The following is a 25,966-nucleotide window of genomic DNA, read 5'->3' as shown; positions in this document are numbered from 1 at the left end:
CAGATTTTAGAAATTCTTCCTTATATTCTTCAGGAACACAGATGTATAAACGTGCCGTGGATTCCATTATTGCACTCTTTATCTATACAGAATGAATACAATACAACGACTGAGGCAACATGTTTAAGCTTATAAACAGATGAAACATAAAACAAGCTATTAATTAAAATAAAAACAGCAAAATTAACCAATTAATAATGGATGCAGAAAATGTAAAAGTAGTGGGAAAAGGCTAAATTACAAGAGGAAGATAAACTCACACTGCACATGTACCCTCCTCAGATGCCCGAACGCCTGTTGTAGCTTACAGTGGTGTAGTGTGTAGTGTGTCTGCTTTTATAAGGTGGATGTTTAAGAAACGCCTCTCTTAACTTCAGAAACTCTGGCCGGCATGTGACACAGTTATTCAGAATTTAGTCTTACAGGTTTAGACAAAACTTCCTCGACTCCTTAGCTTTATATTACCGCATACTGTACATTACAATGACCTAAGTCTTGACCTGAAAATGAAATATACCAACGAATAAATGAGTCACAGAATCGATCAAAAAGAAATGAAAACAGCACAGCTATGTTTATAGGAAAGTTAATGCAAACAAAAATACTTCATCATGGAATGACACGTTTGACCAATCAGAAACCCGTGTGATAGACAAGAATAATAGGTAAAAAAAATTGAATAATAATAATTCACAAATAATTGTAATTTACATTTATTGATTGATCTCAAACCTCCAAAAGTAAAGTTCAACATACCAAAATCTATTTAAAATACATTTATTTCATACTAAATATAGGCCTACTTCAAATTTCACTTAAGACTTACTGATATAAAACTACAATTAAACTTTATTTGGAGTATTTCTTTATTGCACAATGCACATTTCTTAATATTAAGCCTTAACATGTATTTTAATATCAATATTAGTAAGGATAGTATGACCTCTGTATAATATCAGTCTTTAAATGCAAGTTATTTGAAGGGTACCTAAAGTATACTTGCAATAGTTTCACTTTAGCACAGGCAAATACACTTAAGTGTATCTTTAGTTGCATCTCAGCACTATTTCCGGATAACTAAAGTACATTAAGTACAAATTAGTTGTTGCAATTTAGTAGACTTTTAGTATAACAAAAGTACAACTGCAGGGTATTTTAATTAGACACATAAATATGTAAGTGTATTTATAGTATACTTAGCATGCTTTTTTTTTTTCAAATACATTTTAGTATATTGTTTTGCACTATAGGGTATGCCTTCATAGCCAAATTATTACAAATTATCATCACATTCTCAACCACACACGCACACGCACACGCACACGCACACGCACACGCACACACACGCACACGCACACACACACACACACAAAAGAAATAGATATAGAATGGACAAAAACATTTCCATAAGTAAAAATGAACCATGTGCATTTCAAAATAGTGGCACTACTAAATATCAGTGTCATCACTCCAAAATGCATCTTCTACATAAGCTGCACCAGTTTTTCAGGTTTTATGCTTTTGTAACCACAATGTATTCCTCTGGATGATTTTTCTGTAGAATCCTTTACCTTCCTTGGTAAAACAGGTAAACAGCAGGTGACACGGTCATTCAAACACCTGTTCACAAGAAGGAAATCAACCACAAAACAAGTTGTGGAATGTGTCTTCATCTGTCAAACATCCTGAATGCATATCAGGTTTAAGGAAGCACTGAACGCTCACCTCACTGCTGAGCATTCGCCTCATTGAGGTCCTGTAGTTTAGCTATGAGGAACTTCTTATCTGCACCCTCCTAAGAAGACAGGAGAGATGTTAGCACGAAATCATTAGGCTGTGAAAACCCGAACCGCTGTTTAGTTATTTGAGCCCAAACCACTAACCGCAATTTTTAAAAGAGCCCATATCCGTTTGTATCAGAAACCTCATGTGGTTTACAGAGGAGAGTGTGTGTGTGTGTGTGTGTGTGTGTGTGTGTGTGTGTGTGTGTGTGTGTGTGTGTGTGTGTGTGTGTGTGTGTGTGTGTGTGTGTGTGTGTGTGTGTGTGTGTGTGTGCGCGCGCTACAACTTTTCTAAATAATCAAACAAATGTTTTAAGAATTTTTTTGTTGTTGTTGTTGTTGATGAAGAATCAGCCATCAAATAGCAACATCCTGACAACAACTCAGAATCAAGGCAAGCACCACTCACAATTTTCTGTATAAAAGTTGAAATTGTATTCTTGTTGAATCTACCCTCATTGCTAAATGATGCAAATTCATTTTCTTGTTAAAACAGTGTTTTCCCTCCAGAAGTATACAAAGTTTTTGTAGTTTAGCCCCTTGTGAAAAAGAAGTGCACTTAATACTGAACTTATATAGAGTGCACTATCTAGTGCATTTGTACTGTACTTCAAATCTTAAAAGTATATTTGAAAACTGTACTTGCAGATAACAATACTGAAATAAAATGCCACTTGTACTTTAAGAGAGTCACTTTCATGAATGTTTCTTTATACACTCAAGTGAACTTCTAAAAAGTGCACTTTGTAATACTGTCAAATTAAAAGCTTTACATGAAAGTACGGTAACACTTTATTTCGATAGTCCACTTTAGACATTCTACTGACTATAAGTAACTTTGCAACTACATGTAAACTAACTCTCATTAGTGTATTAGTATACTATCGTAGACTGTCAGTAGACTGTTAGGGTTCGGGTTAGGAGAATAAGTTGACTTCTAGTTCCCAAGTTATTTATAGTCTGTAGAATATCTTTTGGAGGACCAACACAATAAAGTGTTCGCAGATATTAAGCAGACAGTCCACTAATACTCTAATGACAGTTAGTTGACATGTCGCTGCAAAGTTACTTATAGTTAGTAGAATGTCTAAAGTGGACTATCAAAATAAAGTGTTACCGAAAGTACATTTTAAATCATGTTTTTATAATTGTCATGCTTTAAAGTAACTTATTTTGACATACTATACTAAAGTACTTATAGGTGCGTCCCAAATCAAGTACTTGTGCACAATTCTACACCATTTTGCAGTATAAATAGTGCAAGTAGTGCTTTTACACTGAAAACTGCAGTCCGTAGTTTTTTTTCCTCTTTGTCGCCATCTCTGTTCGAAATCTGCAATTGCAGTTATTCGCGGAAAGATCAACGTTACGTGGGTTGTGCCTCGGCACGGCACAGCGCGGATGAACACAATGTTTTGAGGAGAGTGTGCGGCTGTCAGTCACCGATGTGAATCCTGTCAATAGCAATCACAGATTATACTTTTTGGAAGTATAGAGTATATATACAAAGACTTTCTTCAACATAAGACAACATGATGGCCAACTTTCCTGTAGCTCAAACAGTAGAGCGTTGGCGCTTGCAACGCCAGGTTTATGGGTTCGATTCCCAGGGAAAGCAAGAACGGATAAGAATGTAAATGTGTACCTTGAAATGCAGTGTAAGTCGCTTTGGATAAAAGCATCTGCCAAATGCATAAATGTGACCCTGGATCACAAAACCAGTCTTAAGTAGCACGGGTATATTTGTGGGAATAGCCAACAATACATGTCATGGGTCAAAATTATCAATTTTTCTTTTATGCCAAAAATCATTAGGATATTAAGTAAAGATCATGTTTCATGAAGAAATTTTCTAATTTCCTACCGTAAATATATAAAACATTTATTCTTGTGAGTGAATGCTGCACAATTGCGAACATAAATGCACAACTTTAAAGGCGATTTTCTCAATGTTTCGATTTTTTTGCATCTTCAGATTCCAGACTTTCAAATAGTTGTATCTCGGCCGAATATTGTCCTATCCTAACAAGCCATACATCAATGGAAAGCGTATTTATTCAGCTTTCATATGATGTATAAATCCAGATTTCAAAAAAATGACCCATATGACTGGTTTTGTCATCCAGGGCGACAAAGACATGCTCAAATTTCTCGTGGAAATCCACCAGTACCACTGGAATTAAAAACATTATTACAAGCTTACCGTTTTGAATCGAGCTACGGCAAGCATAGAGTGTTGAACACTGGCTGATTATGTACTTGCTCAAACGTTTATTTTGGATAATTTGAACCTAATAAAGTTACGGACTGGAGCTTTAAGTGCCCGGATGATGCACTTATTTAACACTCGACTGTCGCAGCTTTAATTAGTGGCGGAGGGGGAGGGGCTTCAGACAAAATAAACCTATAAAGTTCATACACTACACGGTTAAGTACATAGTGTATAAGTACATAGTGTATAGTGCTTCATTTGGTACATAGTGTATAGTGCGTCATTTGGGACACAGCTCTTGATTATGATTTTAACTGTCAAGTTATTCAATATTACATTTAAATTCATTATATTTTAAATATACTAAGTGCCCAAAAACATTATACTCATATTGCACTTAAGTACATTATTTCCGTAATTAGTGCTCAAAAAAATGTATTTTTCCACAAGGGTCATAACACTCACATGGTCTATCTGTTCTTGTAACCTTGCAATGATCAACTTCTGGCCATCCAAAACTTGCATGTGAATGTATATAATGGTTCTGGAAAGAGATGGAGATGGCAGGTTAAAAAAAATGACCCAAATCTGATCTATACTTCACCCAGGAGTCCCATTAGCAAGGAAAACTCACAGGAACAGGCCTGCAAAAATGAAGAGGAACAAAGGGTTGTCCACCAAGTGGCTATACGCCCAGCTGAGCCAGTTGGAGCTCCCCAGACCGAGGATCCACTGCTTGCCTAAGAGGAGCATGTTGTGGAAGCTCCTGAAGGGCCCACAGTGTGAGGAGGGCTTGATCCTGAGAAAACAGAAACACACTGCCACTGTAATGTTGAAATTATTATTGAAATGATTTGCTTTGTGTTCAGGACTTATGGTTTATAATTATGCAAGTGAGTGTGTGTATATGTGAAAATGGCTATGGACAAAACCTAAAACCAGAAACATTATTCCGAATTTTTGGTGTTGAGTGAAATATCCCTTTAAAATCATAAAATGGACTTATATTTTACCAACATGGGTGGTAAAATAACCAATATTGATGCTTGTTTTTTAACTAGATTTGGTCCTTTCCAGATTTAGCCATGTCCTGGAAACACTTCTTAGTATTTTTGTCTTGTTTCCAGTCCAAATATCCAAAAATTCTTAAATCACGAGGCATTTACTAGATGAGTAAAATGCCATAAAATATCATGGGGGGGGGGGGGGGGGGGGGGGGTCTAAATTAAGGAGTTTTTGCAAAATTAGCAAGATTATCTGCCAATTTATAGAAAATATATATTGTCTTTGCAGTGAAGAGTGAATGTAATATTCTGAAGAGACAAACCTCCACATTGTATATATGACGCACACCAGGGCCCCGATGAAGGAGGGCAGGAACAGGAGGCTGACGAAGAGGGTGCTCATCTGAGTGGCCCTCCAGTGTTTCCTGGGTGCTTGGAAGTTCATCATCAAACTTGTCTATAAAGGGGGTGACACATATGCCATTAAAGGGTTAGTTCACCCAAAAATGTAAATTCTGTCAGTGATTACTCACCCTCATGTTGTTCAACCCCGTAAGACCTTCGTTCATCTTCGGAACACAAACTATGATATTTTTGATTAAATCTGAGAGCTGGATCACTCCTCCATAGGCTTCTAAGGGATTGAAACTTGCCGGCCCCGAAAAGTCATTAAAGACATCGTTAAAATAGTCCAAGTGACTACAGTGGCTCAATCTTAAGTTTATCAAACGACGAGAATACTTTTTGTGCGCAAAAACAAACAAAAATAATGACTTTATTTCAACTATTCATTTTCTTCTCTGTGGGCCTCGAGTGAGTTCACTAGTATAATAGCGTAAGCTTCTGTGTTGTACGTCACACGCATCACACACATGACCAGTGTCGGCCAATAGTGAGTCTACGTGTGACGTAGCTCTACGCAATTCCACTAAGTTAACTCACTCGAGGCCAACAGAGAAGGACTTAAGATTAACTTAAGATTGAGCCACTGTAGTCACTCGGACTATTTTAACGATGTCTTTAATAACTTTTCGGGGAACAAGTTTAAATCCCTTAGAAGCCTATGGAGGAGTGATCCAGCTCTCAGATTTAATCAAAAATATCTTAATTCGTGTTCTGATGATGAATGAAGGTCTTACGGGGTTGAACAACATGAGAGAGAGTAAATACTGACAGAATTTTCATTTTTGGGTGAACTATCCCTTTAATTGGCAGAGGATATCCTAATAATATAAATACAACATATCTAATAAATTATTACACAGTTAAAGACACCAGTTATTTTCTACATTGCAGCAAAGGGAATAGTTTAACCAAAATATTACACTTATATTATCAGAATGTCTGAGCTAGCCTTTTCCATATTTAGAAATTGGATGTTGAAATGTTCAAGAATTTTTTTTTACAAAAAGGTATAACAGCTGGTCACTGGGGCAGTGCCCTTAAAGGGACAACTTTGTACCTTATCAACCTCTAAATATTAGTATATTAGTGTCATGATCCCGGCCAGTGTTTGGCTTTGTCCCTTGTTTGTCGCCATAGTTACCCTAGTAAGTTCCCATAGTAACTAATCACTTACACCTGTCCCTCATCAGCCCCTTGCTACCTTGTGTGTATTTAAACCCCAGTGTTTCCTTGTCTGGTGATGCCCTACTTGCATGGATGGATGGAAGGATGGATGGATGGATGGATGGATGGATGGATGGATGGATGGATGGATGGATGGACGGACGGATGGACGGAAGGATGGAAGGATGGAAGGATGGATGGATGGATGGATGGATGGACGGACGGACGGACGGATGGACGGACGGACGGACGGATGGATGGATGGACGGACAGATGGAAGGATGGAAGGATGGATGGAAGGATGGATGGATGGAAGGATGGACGGACGGATGGACGGACTGACGGATGGATGGACGGACGGACGGATGGAAGGATGGTTGGATGGAAGGATGGATGGATGGATGGATGGATGGATGGATGGATGGATGGATGGACGGACGGATGGACGGAAGGATGGAAGGATGGAAGGATGGAAGGATGGATGGATGGATGGACGGACGGACGGACGGATGGACGGACGGACGGACGGATGGATGGATGGACGGACAGATGGAAGGATGGAAGGATGGATGGAAGGATGGATGGAAGGATGGATGGATGGAAGGATGGACGGACTGACGGATGGATGGACGGACGGACGGACGGATGGATGGATGGACGGACAGATGGAAGGATGGAAGGATGGATGGAAGGATGGATGGAAGGATGGATGGACGGACGGATGGACGGACTGACGGATGGATGGACGGACGGACGGATGGAAGGATGGTTGGATGGAAGGATGGATGGATGGATGGATGGATGGATGGACGGATGGATGGATGGACCCAAGTTGTATCATCTTGTTCTTTGGCTGGACTCTTGTGTTTTACCTCTGTTATTTTGTTTATATAAACCGTCTAAATTGCATCTGAATCCAAAATACCATTTTCTAAAACAGCCAGGTTACAATTTGTACCTTAGAGTATTAAATATACCCTTAATCCAAGGCACCCCATGAACCGATATCACAATACGTCCCTAGTTGATTAATAATTTAACAATAACATTAATAACCTTAATAATTGCAAACATTTTTTTTCTCTTTGTCTGTGTGAAAAACATCTGAATATTGATAGGAATAAAACGGTAAAGTCTGGTGTATGTAAGTGCTGCTGAAGTGGAGCTTTGTAGTCTTGAACCTTACCCTCCAGGCCCTGTAAGATTACATCTGGTGGGTATTGTCTATTAAGCGGCAGGTCATGCTGGTGTATCCCTACACACAATGGTTGTCCTGCAGTCATATCAGGCTGACCTGCAAAAAGATCTGGACACTGGCGAGGGGATAGATCCCGAAACGGTTAATGAACTCTGGGACACTGCCCAAGGGCATCTGTGGTCGAGCCTTTCGGGCACTCGAGGAGAAAGAGGTTTTCTTGCCGGATGGCCTGATTTCAGCATCTGGCCTTTTGAGCAACACAGGCAATGCTGTCGTCGATAGGTTCTAGGCGGCCAAAAAGTTTCTCCCTCAAGGGGTCCAGGAGCAAAGGACCAGGGTGGATACCATGCCCTAGTGATGTTACATATGACACTGAAGCTTCAAAGTGTGTATCGGGTACGCAGCGCAATTTCTCATGAAGCTCCGAGCCGGAGTGCTTATTGTTTTTAGAGAAATACGTAGCCTCACTTTCTCTCCAGTCACGGGAATACTTGAACGCAGACCACTACTCTATGGGTTTTAGTTTAAGTCCATTTACTAACATTTTTCTTTTATACATAATAATAAACAAAAAAAGATCCGTCTTTCGGATGAGACGTTAAACCGAGGTCCTGACTCTTGGCATCCCTTGGCACTTCTCGTAAAGAGTAGGGGTGTAACCCGGGTGTCCTGGCCACATTCCCTCCAATGGCCCTCGCCAATCATGGCCTCCGAAAAATCCCTTACACTGAATTGGCTCTATCACTCTCTCTTCTCTCCATCTGTGTGTGTGTGTGTGTGTGTGTGTGTGTGTGTGTGTGTGTGTGTGTGTGTGTGTGTGTGTGTGTGTGTGTGTGTGTGTGTGTGGCGCACATCATCTCAGTGGATGCTCACACTGGTGGTGGTTGAGGAGAGATTCCCTGGCATGATTATAAAGCGCTTTGGGTGTACAGTAGTACATATAAAAGCGCTATATAATCCCTCATTCATTCATTCATTCATTCATTCATTCAAATAAGACTATGTTACATGATCATATATTCATGTTACATGATCATATATTTTAACCATAAAATAATTAGATCACCATTTACTTGCATCAAGCAACTCCATTGGTATTTTTATAGTTAGTATTAATATAATTGTTACATTTAATTTATTGCTACACTTTAATATGTGAATTATATTATCAGAAAACTGAACATTTAGCGTTGTCAGGCTTTTATTTGTGCTTAATAGATAAAACAATGACGCTGCGCACTCAGGTTTATTGCTGCTATAAATTTGATCTGACTAGGCTCTTCTCATTCTTCTACTTTCAATGTTGACTATTAATATTATAAAAAAAAACGACTGAACGAATGATACACGGATTCAATTCAGCCTATCATCTCCTTTTGTGTTTCACTAAAGAACAACATGTAAATTGTGACCGAATTGCATTTGGGAGGAACTACATCTTTACAATTAAAGCAATAAAGTTATTAAACTTAATATCCTATCCTCAACTGTAGTTCAAAAGAAGCCTAAAAAATACTAAGAAGCTCTTGACCTTTTTGAAGTAGAACAAGAGAAACAGTTTCCCAATTTGTACTGCAGGCAACAGGGGTGAAAACAGCACACCAAACCTATGAAAGAAACACAGAAAACACTGTTAGTGTCACGCCATCAGGACAACATGTAGTGTTTCTTTATGAGAAGGTGACAGTACCACACAAGCGTTTGACCATAGATGAGCTCCAGAACATCTCGTGCAATGTCAAACTCCAGTTTCCTCCTCCTCAATGTGAAGTTTCTGAAACACAGCCTGAAGGAGCAGAGCGAGTCAATAAACCCAGATAAACGTCACTGCCATTACACGGATCAGGAGGACTTACCCCCACAGAAACTCTGTCAAGATGATGTACAGCACTGCAACTATTAGATCCATTACAACCAAACGATAAAGCTCTTGACCAACAAATGTCTCCCAGCACTGCAAGTACACAAGTGAAAACAACCCTGCTTTATTTCATGTTCAACTAATGAGCACATAGATAGAAACAGTTTATATATATATATATATATATATATATATATATATATATATATATATATATTAAATGATCATTCATTCCAAAACAATCTCATGAAAGTACGTATCTATAACACAAATTTTATTTCTCGTGCCAATTATACACCAAAAAATGTTTTTTGCGCGCATATGCTACGCACTGAAAACCCCTTGGGTAGGATTAGGGTTGGGAGTGTGTGCATATTACATCATATGCACGCAAAAAAACTATTTTTGGCGTATCAATTGCACGAGAAATAACATTCGTTGTATAGATACTCACTTTCATGAGATCGGGCTCCACAAATCCTACACACACCGAAAAGAAAATCAACAAATTAACTGTGAGGATTGGGTGCTTGATCAATATTGCTTTGAATAATTTTGTTGAAATAACAACATTACTGGATTTTTTAAAAGAGGTCTTCAGGTTTCATGATTCTGGTCACCTTTTGGCCTTTCTTGCTGTCATCCATTTTATTGAGCCAACAGTAACACAACACACTAAAAATGCAACCCTTCAACAACAGGTTCCTGTGAAAACAGAAAGGCGAAAGGTTGTTGCTGAACACTCAGATATTTGATTCTAATAATAACAACCTGTCTTGAACCTTTCTGAACTGAACACATATGTTATTTGACATCAGTTTAGTTATTAACGTATATTTAAATGGATAAGCATGTCCGAAACAAATGAAAACGAGATTTTATAGAAATCTAGTTTAAAATGCAAGATTCTTGTACATGTAATTTCTGTATACATGCATTTAAATGATACAGTATTACATATTTTAGCAACATATAAGGTACACATATTGTGAATATCGTTAAGTTTGGTGTAACGCTCAAATTCACATAAGACGATCATAAGATAACACAAGATTTATTACAAACTCAGCATATCAAGCCAACATGCAACCGACAATGAACAGAAAGCAAAACAGAATTTAAGTGCATTAACAAAACAAGGTAATTAATCACGCACGGCTGAACCAAACTAACACATAATGGCGGTGACCATGGTAACAAACGAGGAGCAGGAAAACGAACAAAAGAAAACAGAAACTGAAATACAAACTAAAAGTCAAAGACATAAAACATAAAAAGTTGTGTCATTTGGGGGTTTACCATTTGACATGTGAGAGTTTTCTTTTTCTTTTTTTAACCCCTGTGCATCCTTATGGACATTTTTGGCTGTTTCAGTTGTTGTTTTTTATCACTTTGCCTGTGTTAATGATAACGCATAAAATTTGGCACAGGTGTGCATTTTTATTGGAATTTTACTATTTCACCACCATTTCCTTTAAAAAAAATCTATTTTACACTAGATACAAAAAAACTCCCTCTCAGCGCCTTTTGGACAAAAATGTGCACATTGAAACCCATTAAAACTGCAGTTTTTTTTTTGTTTAATCCCAGGGCCATTTAACTATAAAATTATGCAATCTTTGTTAAGAGGCTTTCATTCTGTTGGCAAGGCTTCAAAATTTTGTTTTTTACTATTTTTTACCAGATGGTGGCATTCTTTTCAGGTTTGGCCTATAAAGCAAATACTCGCTTTATTCCTGTTTTCTGCTTCGGTATATTATAGAGCCAAATAGATCAATTATGCAACAATAATTTGTGTGGGTGCGTTGGTATGGATGTTAGAGTGTGGTTGGTATGTGTGTTATAAAAAAATGTGTGTGTGTGTGTGTGTGTGTGTGTGTGTGTGTGTGTGTGTGTGTGTGTGTGTGTGTGTGTGTGTGTGTGTGTGTGTGTGTGTGTGTGTATGTGTGTGTGTGTGTGTGTGTTTGTAATATTGAGAGAGAAAAACTCAACTGCAAATCTAAAATCCAATTACTGTGTGCACCAGTGGAGATTTGCTGGAAACCAATGGGGGAAATCTGTTACTGCGCCCAAACAAACTCTTACCGAAAGCTCATTTTTTGAGATATCATCCTCAAATTTGGAACACAATTTATTTAGATTTATGGCTTTGATTTTCTAGCCGTTTTAGAGTTCAACTTGTTTCATAAAATATATATTTTTATATAAAATAATGTTGACTTAAACGTAAACTTATATATATTTTTTTATTTACTTTTTTTTTTTTACTTCAGCAATAATCTGCCAAGGGTCTTTAAAATAATACCAAACTTAAGTCTGTGCTCCCAAGATTCACATTTTTATGACAGTTTTTTGACTTGGACATTTTTGTCCTCTATGTAGCTATGTGTAACTTTGTTTTTAATTGATGTACACGGGTTAACAAAGTTTAAAAACAAACATAACTGCTTCCATTATGTGGAAAATGCTGTAAGATTCAATTTTATATTGTAAATGATGCATCTCATTGGTTTGGAAGAAGGACTTTCTCGCTTATTAAACAGACAAATAATGTGTCTAAAAGGTGTCTAAGTGTCATGCAAGACTGCGCATTCAAATGTCAAATGTCACACTAGAGCAGCAAATATAAAGAGATTTAAAGGAAATCAAATGAAGCATGCTAAAGTTGCTTCCTGCTGCACTGAAAGCAAAATGCTCATAGCTCACGGAAGAATTAGACAGGAAGTGAATAAATAGTTAGTGAAAGAATGATATGCAAATAAGTAAATGCTTCCCTGACCTGACAATGGACACGTAAATGTGAACACTTGGGGAGTTATAATCTTCCGCCCAGGATAACTTGTTGAATAAACCAGGCAGAAGATGACTGAGGCAAGACACGGCCAGCGGCAGGGTCAGCAAACGGAGTTGGTCATTTTCCTGAACACACATGATAAAGACACGCGCACACAATATATCAGATCAAGTATTCAAAAACAATATGCCAGATCACACATCAAGCCCATTCTAAGAAAATACAATTTAGTTTTAAGTGTCACAGCATAACAGGGTTCAGCAAAGACAAAATAATTCAGAGATGCATATAGCATTTTAGAGGAAAAATCTGTGAGCATTTCAATGACGTTAAAGTTTTCTAAATAACCCATAAAAATGTAACTTGATGCACATTTACATTTACAATTTAAAGAGTTTTATTGTATGACTTATTTTGCATTGCGCTCTGAACAGAGAACTTCAATTTATCAATTGCAGTATCATACAAATGGCTTTTTTTTCTTGAGAATGAGCACAGAATTTCTGTCAAATTTGCAAAGGCTAAACTAAAACACCCTGAAAACACGTTGCGTATCAGTAATGCAATGAAAAAAAAATCCAGATGTCCAGATGATATCTGAAGAAAACAGTTACCAGAGAATACATTTGAAAGCTATTTGCAATATGATGAAGCAGCGAAAATAACTGTTGTGTGAACTGAACAGGAAGTGACTGGTCTTTTCCACCATTATTTGTGTGATGTATCAAGCGTTAGGTTTCCTGTTGCCTATTCGACACTTTGACCAGACCCTTACCATACGTACGTCCTGCTCAATGTAAGGGTGGAGGAAGTAAACAGCCATCACGCAGGCACCAATGCAAAATAAGCAAATGGACCATACTAGTATGTGTACACTCAACCAGCCCAACGTTGAACACAAGCTCCTCTTCTTTTTTCTGCAGCTGAGCTCTGACAGCATTTCCTACAACACAAACATTCAGACTCAAATCTATGGTGAGAGTCAACAAATGAGTATGCATTGTGCGTTAAAGGTGAAGTATGCACCACTAGTGTCTTCAAACTGAATTGTCCCTGTCTTCCATTGTTTGGACAAACATGTGGATTTGCTGATGATACCAAGTCAGTTGTTTTAAAAAAAAAAACAGTGTTGATGGTGCTACTGTGTTTAGGCTTGTCAGAAAGTCTTGTGCAATGGGCTTGGAGGAAGTGTTTTACATTAAACAAATGACAATAGCACTTTAAACTGGTCCGTCATTGATGAATAACTACACAGGAACAAATGAGTAACACAATATTAACATTCCAGTAACTACTGATTACTAACAAGAAACCCTGATTAACAGATAGCTCTGTACTGAACGCATAGTTCACTATTAGCAAATGAAAAACTTTTTTTTTATAGGACACTAAAACTACACATCACTAAAACCAGCATAAGGTTGTTGGTGTTTTTGGCACATCTGAAGTGGTTTCTGGGTGGTTAAAGTGGTTGACCAGGCCTGGGGCGTCGGGGTTGAGAAGGTTTATCTGCAGGATCGGGTGACCACCATCAAACAAACCAAATGTGGGACGATTATAAGTTTGTGTGGGACAATGTGGGACATGTTACCAACACTAAAACATAACCTCCAGCTATTATGAGTAATTCTAGAATAAGGTGGTACATTTCGAGTCTCCCAGATAAACCTTTTATTTTAAAAAAAACACAAATTATATTAAACTATCACTGAAAATAATGCTTTATGTATATTTAGGAAAATATTTTAATGGGAAATATTAACTAAATGACTCCCACTCCACCTATTATTGACTGTCTCTGCCTCCTGATTCACACATTCAACTTGAATTATCATGAAACCATAAAGTCTAATTTTCAAATATTTTTTGTTATATAAACAATTGCATAGAATATAGATTCCCTGTATTATTTGTAATTGAATTAATAAAAAAAATAGATTTTGTGTCTGTCCCTACGTTCTGGTCAACTCTGTTACCTGTTATAAAAATAAATAAATAAAAAAACTCCAAAGCATTTGTAGAAAAAGCATGTGACTTGCACCAAGTGATGTCACTTCCTCTAGCGGGAAACTCTGGAAAGCAGTGATGTCAGTCATTATTCTTCTCTCATTCATTTGTACAAAATGTTTAGGATACACCAATAGTAGATTCATTATTTGTAAAATCTATTATTGTGATATTGCAGTGAATCTCTCATTCACTTTTTAAAAAATGACAATATGGCGAAAACCCATAAAACTGTTTTTAGACATGGTGTCTGGTTTGAGGTTAGCATATTGAGCTAAAGCACAAAACAGTGGAAAATGTCAACTCTGTTATCGTCAACCCAATTTGTCTATAACAGTTCTGTTAGTAAATTGATGTTCAGTATTAATATTTTAAATCTCACAAGATCAGCAAATAATGAAAATGTTGAATTTAAAGTGCATTCTATGAAAATAAACAGAAAAATAATATCCTATTTTTTGTTTTCTTTCTCTACTTGAAATGTACCTGCAATTCTGGAACGAGTCATATAATGTTTATCTAACTTAATAAAAAACAATATGATAACTAAAAAGCAACAGACTGATGAAAATGCTGGGACATTTTCTCAATATGCGACGTGCGGGACAAGGAGTGAAAATGCTGTGCGGTTGCCTACAACGCAAAGCGGGACGGGGGGTCACCCTAACTGGAGATCTCACAGCTTTAAAAGGGGGCAGGATCTAGAAACTGAGACGGGGAGATCTTAAACCTAAACCTAAAAGCTTGGGTACACTTCATTCTCCACATTTCCCTCCGTATAGTGCACTGTTAAGAGCACAAATCATTCAAGGAAGCCTACACTCCATTGAAAACCTCATCGGTTCTCTTGTAGAGACTCAAACGTGCTGCGTAACACGAGAATAAACCTCATTGGTTCTCACACGTCAAGTGAGCATGCTTGTGCTTACGTTTATCATATCTGATTTGTGTGATGACGAATGTGTCGCCATTAGGCTTCTTTGGACTTTCTTTTTGTTTTTATTTTCCACGTGTGTTCCCCTGTCTGAGTTTCCCGCCACCAATCTGTATCCATGGACACTGATTACCTCCCTCACAGCTGCCGGTCATTTGTATCATCACCACTGTGTATTTAAGTTCCTGCCTGTCTTCTGTTCAGTGTCCGGTATTGTTTGTGTTTTACACGCGGTTGCCTGTCTTCCTGTTCTGTGAATTAAACTCGTTTGGATTATATCTTCTGCTTCCGTCTTCCCTGAACCTCCCCGTGACAGAATGTTTATATATATGTGAATAAAATTACTAAATTACATCTGTTCATCATATAAAGCAATCGAGTCTCTTCAGAAATGAATTTAGAGTAAACTACTCGATTCATATGGATTCATTTTACAATATCTTTTTTAACTTTTTGAAGAGTCAAATTTGTAGTTGCGTGGACAGTCAATGGAGGGACAGATATATTTCAGATTTATTTAAGAATATATTGATCTGTGTTCCGGAGATTAAAAAAAAGTTTTACGGGTTTGGAACGGCATGAGAATGAGTAAATGTAAACTGTGAACTGACTCTTTAAGGGTATATATTCACTTTTCTAAGGAACTCATATGCATCTTCTAGGGGTAGATAAGGTAAAAACTTCAAGAGTATAGCCCCGTGATAAGCTGTTGTACCCCTAAAAGTACGATTTTGCACATTTATTTTTTCTGACAGTGCAGAATATAATATTTTATCTGACTTAAGTGTTCATACATGTCTTCAAATATCCCAACATTTGTGTATGACATACTGTAATTTAATTATTAGTGCGCACTGTAAAACCCAACAAGTTAAGCTAGCTCATTTCATTTGAGGAAACTCAACATTTGAGTACTCAGAACTTATTTTAATAGAGTCCACTAAAACAATGATATTTCTTAATACACAATTAAACTTTACAATGCATTTAAATACTTTATATAGCTGAAACTTCACTATATTGAGTAAAAACAGTGAAATGACAAACTTTAAACGAACTCAGAGTGCTTGCAGTTACTGCTAGCTGTGGAGGATAAAGTAGTTTTAATATGAGTCATATTTCCACAAACCTTCAGCTGAGTGCAGATGTTCACCGCCTGCAGTTTAACAGACCTTTTCTTGCAGACTTTAAAATCCCAAGAGCAGAAAACCTTTATAGCTAGGTTACCAGTAGGCTTGAACGTGCAGAAACTCTTTCCGAATGCTTTAGACATCCTGGAAGGAAAAAGAAACTATGATTTAATCAAGCTAATGATGTGAAAATGAATTAAAACAGTGAGTACGGAAAATAGACAAACCTGTAAACAAGCATTACACATGTAACAAACATGCCTGTCCCAATAGTAAAAATATATGCCAGGGGTATGTTGTAATTGTTAGGACACATTTCAGTTTTAGCTTGGCAATTTCCACTTGTGGAGTTGATATAGTGGCCATAAAACATCACTGTGTCTGTCAGAATTCCCTGTTGAGGAACAAAAAACGGTAAGAGATATAAAGCAGGGCATTTACTTAAAATATGTCCTTTCCCTTTGCCCAATGAATCATCTACACCATAGAGAAACCACAAAAAACAATGACCCTAATATAAAGGACTTGCTTTAGATAATATACATCCTCACCGTGCCAGTAAGCATCCAGAGGTCCGTGTGTTCATCTTTTGAAGGTGGAGGTGGATTTGAGATTTGTGGTAGGAGCAGGAAAGGGCCGTTGATGAGGAAGAAGACGATGTTGTAGAGTAACAGTCTTCTGAGGAAGATGAAATAGGACAGGATCCCGGAACCAAAGCGAGCACTGATGTTTTTAAGCACTTTCTGCCAGAGCTGTATGGATTTCTGCTGCGAGAGTTTACCTAACCAGCAACCACACAACACCTAGCGAAAAGAAGTGCAGGCAGGTTTTTAATACTAACCTCCAGAAATCTACATTTAAAATGTTTAAAAATGTAATTTTCAACAGTGATTTATATACAAATTGGGTGCAAATTGTTGTCGCCCTTAGGTTGTGTGTCCACCAAAGCGTTTTTAGCCAGCTGAAAACGCCTAGCTATGGGCGCTTGAGAGCATTTTGGCAACGCAGAATTTCTTTTTTCTTAAGTTGAGACACTTTGCTTGTTATGATATGTAATATTCGTGAAAGTGTTACTAGTATCTCATTTCACACATATTTTGTTTCTGTGTTGATTCTATATTAAAATATCGATACATGTAACGTATTTTCTCTGGCTCTTGTTTTAAATTATTTTGTTCCGTTATAATGCTTGTTGTTGTCATTTGTTGACGGTTGCTCGGTGTGATATTAGTCCCGCCCCTTCTCCGCTGTGATTGGACGGCTGTGTAAAAAGTGACAGTGATGAGCGCTGCATTTTACCCCAAAGTTGAACAAAAATGCCGGACGCTCAGCGCTTCAGCGTGAATAAAAACGTCTCGTTATGCTCATGGCGTTTAAAAAACGCGGCGCTCTCATTGAAAACAATTAGAAAAATACGGCAACTGCGTGAAAAAAAAAAGGCTTTGGTGGACACACTGTCAGGATACAGGCACGGAGACAGAGGTAAGTGAATCCAAACACAGCTTTATTTAATGTGACACAAGTGCATAGGTGAGTATTCTAAAAGTTCAGGTGCAGATTTGGTGAAGATTACTACGTGCGGGGCAGATTACAGGTAAGCAGGTCCTCTTCAGGTTAACTGATGTCAAGCAGTCACAGATCTCTTATACTTGTCTTTTCTCTTTCAGATGTCGTCGTGGGAGCGACAACTCGGCGTGAACACAGGGACTCAGGAGAATACAGGTTTTTTTGGGAACAGGGATCCAGACAGGATTTCGAGGAACAAGGATCCAGACAGGATTGCAGGAAACACGGATTTGGACAGGATCTCTGAAGACCGTGGAACAGGAATGCAGAGGTTAGTAATTCACAGGTGAGTATACGTTACTTGGCTGGAACTGGACATATCAGAGACTTCGGAAGACAAGGGAAATGGTCTGTTCCTGTTGGAGGCTTGACAATGACTGAGGTTGTGGTGAGTGTTTTTATGCAGGGTTTGATGAGGCTTACTGATTGTGAACAGGTGCAGGTGATTAGTATTCTGGGGAGAGTGATCGTTGTGTGGCGAAGGATGTTGTGTTTGATTGGCTCCTGACGTCGTGGTGGTCTATCTCTGGGCCGTGGTGCAGGTTTGTCAGGATGTTGAGCGTGAAACTCAAGGAGCAAATTGGGATCAAGGACGTCGTTCCGGGGTATCCAACATCTTTCCTCTGGTCCATACCCCTCCCAATCTATCAGATACTCGAGCTGACCACCTCGACGTCGGGAGTCCAATATCTCCTTTATCAGATAAATGGGCTCTGGTTCGGTAAAATGGGCTTAGGCGGTATCGGGGGGTTATCTTCCGGAACCGGTTCTGTGGCTGAGTTGGGTACAGGAGGGTGATGAGGTTTCAGGAGGGAGACGTGAAACGTGGGATGGATCCGATGTTCTGGGGGTAGACGAAGTTGGTAGGTGACTGGGTTGATTTGTCTTACAATGGGGAATGGTCCGATGTATCTGGGGTTGAATTTGCGGCAAGGTTGACGTAGACGGATGTCTTTTGTGGAGAGCCAGACTAACTGTCCGGGTTGATACTCAGGGGTTTGACGGCGACGAGCATCTGCGAAATGCTGTTGGCGATTCACCGCTTGCTGGAGGTGATGAAGGGTTTGATTCCACACTCTTTCGCTTTCTTGAAACCACTTATTTACTGCTGGTACTTCTGAGGGTTCGCCGGACCATGGAAACCATGGGGGTTGGTAACCCAGCACACACTGGAAAGGAGTCAACTGCGTGCATGACTGTCTGAGGGAGTTTTGTGCGTACTCTGCCCAAATTAGATATCGACTCCAGATATTCTGGTTGGTGTGGCAGAATGTACGCAGGAAGCGTCCTACATCCTGGATCTTTCGTTAGGTTTGGCCATTTGTTTGCGGATGATACCCTGATGATAGGCTTACAGTCACGTTCATAAGAGTGAAAAAGGCTCGCCAAACTCGGGAGATGAATTGGGGTCCTCTGTCGGACACGATGTCCTCTGGGATGCCAAAGTTTCGAAAAACATGTTCCGTCAGAAGTTCAGCAGTGACAAAAGCCGTAGGGAGACCCTTCAGAGGAATTAGTTTGCATGCCTTGGAGAACTGATCGATGGTTACGAGGATACAGGTGTTGCCGTCAGAAGGGGGAAGATCCGTGACGAAATCTACTCCAATGTGTGACCAGGGTCTATGAGGGACAGGAAGTGCTACTAATTTACCCGCAGGGAGATTTCTGGGAACTTTGGACATGGCGCAGGGAATACAACCTTGTACGAACGTTGTGATGTCCTGTTGCATGTTGGGCCACCAATATTTGAGTTGGAGAGTTGAGAAAGTTTTGCCTATTCCAGGATGACCTGTGCCTACAGAGGAGTGAGCTGATGAAATGAGAGAGTTGCGGAAATCCTCAGGTACGTAAATCTTCTCGGGGGGGCATCCTGGGACTCTAAGTTGTTGTCGTGACAATTCCAATAATTGTTCGTTGATTTCCCACTGGATGGGGTTGACAAACAGATTCTCGGGCAGGATGTTCTCAGGTTCCTCCATCGGAGTTTCTGGGGCATGGATGCGAGAGAGGGCATCCGCTCTAGTATTCTTTGAGCCTGGACGATATGAGATTCTGAAATCGAAACAGGTGAAGAATAGTGCCCATCGGGCCTGACGTGGATTGAGTTTTTTAGCATCTCTCAAGTACTGGAGGTTCTTGTGGTCGGTAAGTACTAAGAATGGATGTTTCGCCCCCTCTAACCAATGCCTCCATTCCTCTAAGGCAAGTTTCACACACGGCCTTACATTGTTAAAGCATTGAAGACATAAAACCAGTCTTCTTGAGAGACAACTGAAGAGTGACTTTGCCTTGTTGTTGTTGAAATCTATTGATTTGATATTAAATTATTATTATTATTTTTTATTTTTTTACTAACCATCATTTGTCTTTGTCTTTAGTATATCCTTTCAGTTTAGCATGTCCTAGTTAGTTTCCTTAGGGTACTTTTACATGACAACAATGTACTAAAAACAGAAAAGTTTTTCCTTTGCGTTTTTTCACGTACATACGACAAAATGGTCAAAACGATCCCCGTTCACACTGATCGGTGGAAACGACTAAAACACTGTATTATTCATGCCAGGTCAGTAGTTGGTGATGTCACTTTGTAAAGAAACACTATGCGCCTGTAGACTGAACACGTAATACGCATGTGCATGACATCACCGTTTTCACAAATTCATGTTTTTGTAGTTTACACAGAATTAAAAACGGTATCGGTCCGAATGCAATGTATGCCACCGTGTATATACTTGTGCAGACATCACACATCATCAGCAAGTTTCAAATCAACTTAAGTTAAACACGATTCATGGAAATTATCAGAATTAATGTAAATCTGAAAGTTACTGTGCAAAAAGTCACCTTCAGGAAACACGCTTTAAACTGACGGCAGCACAGGACTCTGTTTTCAGAGAGAGGCTGTTCAAGCTCCCAGCCCAAGCATAACGCTCTAAAAAGACAGGTTACACAAAGACTTTTCACACAAATTTTCACACAAAGAATAAATTCATTATTGTTTCCTAAATACATTTTAAGTAGCTTTAATGGAAAGTCAGTCTGTACCTGATCTGACGCTTCTCAGAGACACTAAGAGGCATTTCACGCAATAGATGTACACATTCTCCAGCAGGCAAATCTTGTAGTTTATTCAGCAGCTCCTCCTGTTTATCTTAAAACATCAAGGAAAAGTGATTCCTCATGATATATGAGCCCTGTTTGATTGAAATGATTGGCATTGTGAGTGTTTAACTGCTGCAAACCATGATCAGCCCAGTCTCTAAACACATGCTGGTTAGCAGCGCTGGAGACGGGGTTAGGCGCTCGTCTTCTTCGTGTTTTGGTGGATCGGCTCTGGTTCTGGGAGAGCACAGCTGTCTGATTACATCCTGAGAAAAGACACTGTACACTTAACTGTGGAAGCTTGTTTCCGTCACAGAATAAAACATTTAAAAAGATAATTGCGACCTTTTATCTCACAATTGCGAGTTTACATCTCGCAATTCTGACTGTATTTCTCAGAATTGCACAATTTAAAGTCGCAATTGCATGATATAATGTCGCAATTGCATGGTATAAAGTCGCAATTGCGCGATATAGTCGCAATTGCATGATATAAAGTCGCAATTGCATGATATAAAGCCACAATTGCACATATATAAAGTCGCAATTGAATAATATAAAGTAGCAATTGCATGATATAAAGTTGCAATTGCATGATATAAAGTCGCAATTGCATGATATAAAGTCACAATTGCACGATATAAAGTCGCAATTGCACGATATAAAGTCGCAATTGCATGATATAAAGTCGCAATTGCATGTAATAAAGTCAGAATTGCGGGAAATACACTTGCAATTCTGACTTTTCTCCTCGCAATTGCGACTTTATATGACGCAATTCTGATTTTATAACACGCAATTGAAACTTTAAATCACGCAATTTTCATTGTATATCTCCCAATTGCGTGTTATAATGTCAGAATTGCGAGATATAAACATGCAATTCTGAGTGAATTTCGAGTTTATTTCTCGCAATTGCTACAAAACATGGCACAAGACAGGAAAAAACAAAAAGTTCACACAAGACAAGGGGAACACAAAGACAGGAATCATGACAATGAACACATTGCTATAAAGTGCAGAAAATGATTCTGTTTTGAACCTCAACGTACAGTATCTATGTTACAAGTAACTACAAGTAAATTAATGTATAAATGGAATTGCATTTGATAGGAAAATAAAAATGGGCATTTATTTTAAAGAAAGACAGCGCATGCACAAAAGGAATAGCTAATGTGATTATCTACACCTGTTGTGAGTAAACTTAGGGAAAACTGACTGCATACATGCGCTAGAAATCACAAGCTGATTAAAAGAAATCGCATAATTCAGTTCATAGGAAATTTCCAGAATCATTCCATGTGCATTTAATTGTGTCGAATGTGAAGTGTACTTACAGTACTTAAATTGTCATTTAATTTGAATTACATAAAAGGTGCATAAAAAACGATTGACGACGGAGGGGCCTTTGAATTATTAGAAGATAGCCTAATGCACACCTGAGGTCATAATGCGGCCTTGACGTAAAGTTGATCTAAATCTGCTTATTCACAAGGGTTTGTTTGAAAAAACTATTTTGTTATCTTTTTTTATTAAGTAGTAAGTTTATTATGTTTTGAAGTAAAACAGCCATGATTTTTTAAAGTTCCTTGGGAAACCGTATGGAAACAGTCCCTCACTGATAGAGCGACTGGGCATGGAGGACAGGACCCTCTGCGTTGAAGAGGACCAGCTGTTCCTCTGCGGGGTGTTTGTGTGTTTGGGCTCATGGTAACGCTGTGCCTCGAGGTCTTCTCGATCCCTATGAGTCACATCAACTATAAGACAAAAACAGTAAGTTATTACTTCCCTATGGTCTTTTATTAATGGGATTTACACCAGGCTGTCTGTATGGCGTGTGCCCACATCTCACTGCTCTGTGTGATCTCCCAACAGCTTCCAGCTCAATCAGCTCTTCATCTTCATATCCAATGGGAATCGTCTCCGTGATCCGGGATGCAGCCATCCAGACTGTGCATCCGAGCAGAAGCTGTATCATAATCAGTAATGAACTTCCTTATTAAAGGGATAGTTCGCCAAAATGATTTACTCACCCTCAAGTCATTCTAGGTGTGTATGACGTTCTTCTTTCAGTCTGCCGGAAGCTAGTTATTTTAGTTGATAAAGTTTTAAATAGGGAAATTTTTTTTACACAAACACATCACTTAACTTCAGAAGGCCTTTATTAACCCCCGCAGAGCCGTGTGTACAGCACTTCTATCATGGATAGATACACTTCTATCATGGATAGATACACTTTTATCATGAATAGATGCACTTTTATCATGAATAGATACACAGAGCCAGGACATTTTTTTAATATAACTCTGATTGAATTCTTCTGAAAGAAGAATGTCATAAACACCTAGGATGACTTCAGTGTGAGTAGGCCTAAATCATGGCCTAATTTTCATTTTTGGGTGAACTATCCCTTTAAGGTGTAATTTATTTCCCCGAGCCTTTCTTACTTAAATAAACCACATGGATAAAAAAAAAAATCATTCATTTATTGCAGAGTTCTAAATAATAAGGATAATAATAATAAATTCTGTCATCATTTACTCACCCTCAAGTTGTTTCAAACCTGTATAATTTTCTTACTTCTGCTGAACACAAAGGAAGATGTTTTGAAGAAGGTAACCAGACCGTTGATGAACCCTATTGACTTCCATAGTAGGAAAATTAGTAAATTACGACAGAATTTTATTTTTTACGTGCACTAATCCTTTAACACACTACGGTCACTAATCCTAATGTATAGCCTGTATTATATATAAAATTAAACCCGCCAAAGTGGCTAGAAGGAGTGACGCGCATTTGGCTGGTTTAATTTTATATATAATACAGACTATACATTTTTCAATTGTAGTCTTTTTAAAAGACAATAATAAACTAAGTAAACTGTCAAAATGTCAGTATTCACGTAAACATAGTTAGTTGTTTTAAGTGAATGTAAACAGTTGAGAAAGAAAACGCATGTGTAACAGAACAATGTATCTGTGCGTCAGGTCTTAAAGTTAAAGACCTAATAAACCTGCTGCCAAATTATGAGATAATATTAAAATGATCTTTATGGCAGGTTTTCCCCATGGTATTGGTGTAAAATTTGTGACCAGGGAAAATGCTAAATGGCTAATAACTTAGGAAAACCCCTAGCCATAGTGGCTGGTGTGCAAAAAAGTTAATATCAGACCCTGCCTTGCAAATAATATAATATTAACAAAATAAAAGGCCACTTAATTATACATAGAAACTACACTTTCTTAATACACTTAAGCACTTTTAAATAGTGCACTTTGTAATAATGTCAAACTAAAAGTTTTACTTTAAAGTACAGTACATTTTAACTCATTATGTTTTAAGAATCATTTGTCGTGTTTTAAAGTACACTTGTTTTGATGTGTTGACTTACAAACTAAAGCACATGTAAAGTACTTGATTATGTACTATGAACTAAATTGCAACTTCATCATGACAAATGACATTGTATATTTTAGTTTAAATGCTTGTCAGTACATTCAGCAGTAACTTTAAGCGTGTTTCAAAGTATAAAGATCTATACGGTTACTTAAGTGTGTCAAAAAGCACTTTAGTTCAAACAATTGCATGTAATATCAATTTAAACTATGATAAAGGTTAATTTAATGAACATGCAATTAAGTGTCTGGAAACATTAAATTAGGTTCGCACTGTAAGTTATTTCCGTAACACACTATTTGCTCGAGCTAATTTTAGTTTGTCCATTAAAAAAACTTTATCTGCTCATTCAACAACACTCCTCTTAGACAAAAAATGTCCTCAGTAAAGGATCAAGAATTATGATACTCACCTTAAAAGCTGCTGCTATACAGAGTTTCAAATGTAGTCTAAAGAAAACATACGCTGCAAAACGTTAAATGAAAAAAAAACTGAGCGGCTCATAGCTTCACATTGTAGGAGTGAGCAGAAACACTTCACAGTTGACAGACTGCACAAGTGACAAACCACATCCAGCTACAGGAGGAAGAAACTAGTGGGCTGTATATTTTTAAATAGGCTATAGGCTACAGAATAATATATTGCGTTAATATATTACAATATATTGAATTTGAATTCAATATATTGAATCTAAAAAGAATTTACGCTTTTCATTAATTGAAAAATATCTGACCATATATTTACTAAATATATCATGTAGGCCTAGGCTATGTCATTTCATATTCAGTGATACACTTCATAATATATAGATGCACATGTGATAAGATATGGTGCTGCATGTGTATAAATATATTGCAGATATATTACTCACAGTATACACACATAGAAACATATATGATGTAGGCAAGGCAAGGCAAGTTTATTTATATAGCATATTTCATACACAATGGTAATTCAAAGTGCTTTACATAGAAGAAATTAAAATAATCAAAAGAAATCAGAATAATTAAAACAGTTTAGAATAAAAGATAAAATACAGAAATCAGAATAATTAAAACATAAAATAAAATACAGTGCAAACAGTCGGACGAACAGTGGCACAGTGCTCATTCAGTAAATGCACAGTTAAACAGATGTGTTTTGAGTCTGGATTTGAATGTGACTACTGTAGGAGCACATCTGATCTCTTCTGGAAGCTGATTCCAGCTGCGGCTGGCATAATATATAAAGGCGGACTCGCCATGCTTAGAGTAAACCCTTGGTATTTCTAGCCGATGTGATCCTAATGATCTGAGTGATCTGTTGGGTTTGTATTCAGTGAGCATATCTGCAATGTATTGAGGTCCTAGGCCATTGAATGATTTATATACCAGTAATAATACTTTAAAATCAATCCTAAATGTAACTGGCAG

The 25,966-nt window shown here is 38.0% G+C and overlaps 1 protein-coding gene across 1 annotated transcript; it reads right to left on the bottom strand.

Moving 5' to 3' along the window:
* Positions 1–1,365: 1,365 nt before the first annotated feature.
* On the bottom strand, positions 1,366–25,081 carry tmc6a (transmembrane channel-like 6a). The gene is made up of 20 exons (XM_077230695.1): positions 24,967–25,081; positions 23,004–23,127; positions 22,778–22,915; positions 21,299–21,424; positions 21,102–21,207; positions 20,901–20,988; positions 17,042–17,293; positions 16,718–16,884; positions 16,490–16,634; positions 13,195–13,362; positions 12,405–12,544; positions 10,246–10,330; positions 9,621–9,718; positions 9,455–9,550; positions 9,296–9,371; positions 5,321–5,454; positions 4,628–4,792; positions 4,459–4,537; positions 1,726–1,795; positions 1,366–1,620 (listed from the first exon to the last, which is right to left on the bottom strand). Exons 2-19 carry the CDS (start codon positions 23,101–23,103, stop codon positions 1,727–1,729), a joined length of 2,232 nt encoding a protein of 743 aa, XP_077086810.1. The 5' UTR covers positions 23,104–23,127; positions 24,967–25,081; the 3' UTR covers positions 1,366–1,620; position 1,726.
* Positions 25,082–25,966: the final 885 nt, after the last annotated feature.

The sequence above is a fragment of the Siphateles boraxobius genome, unplaced genomic scaffold, assembly GCF_051911475.1.
Source record: "Siphateles boraxobius isolate OS27281-9 unplaced genomic scaffold, OSU_SipBor_1 15, whole genome shotgun sequence".
Classification (NCBI taxonomy): domain Eukaryota; kingdom Metazoa; phylum Chordata; class Actinopteri; order Cypriniformes; family Leuciscidae; genus Siphateles; species Siphateles boraxobius.
The sequence above is the reverse complement of the archived record's forward strand: the minus strand, read 5'-3'. Positions and strand labels throughout refer to the sequence as shown.

Coding starts and splice junctions, on each gene's coding strand:
- tmc6a (XM_077230695.1), bottom strand. CDS start 23,103: ATGGCTGCATCCCGGATCACGGAGACGATTCCCATTGGATATGAAGAT. Junction 21,425..22,777: donor CATGCCCAGTCGCTCTATCA/GTGAGGGACTGT, acceptor GTCTTTTCTCAG/GATGTAATCAGACAGCTGTG. Junction 17,294..20,900: donor TTAAAGCGTGTTTCCTGAAG/GTGACTTTTTGC, acceptor TCTTTTCGCTAG/GTGTTGTGTGGTTGCTGGTT.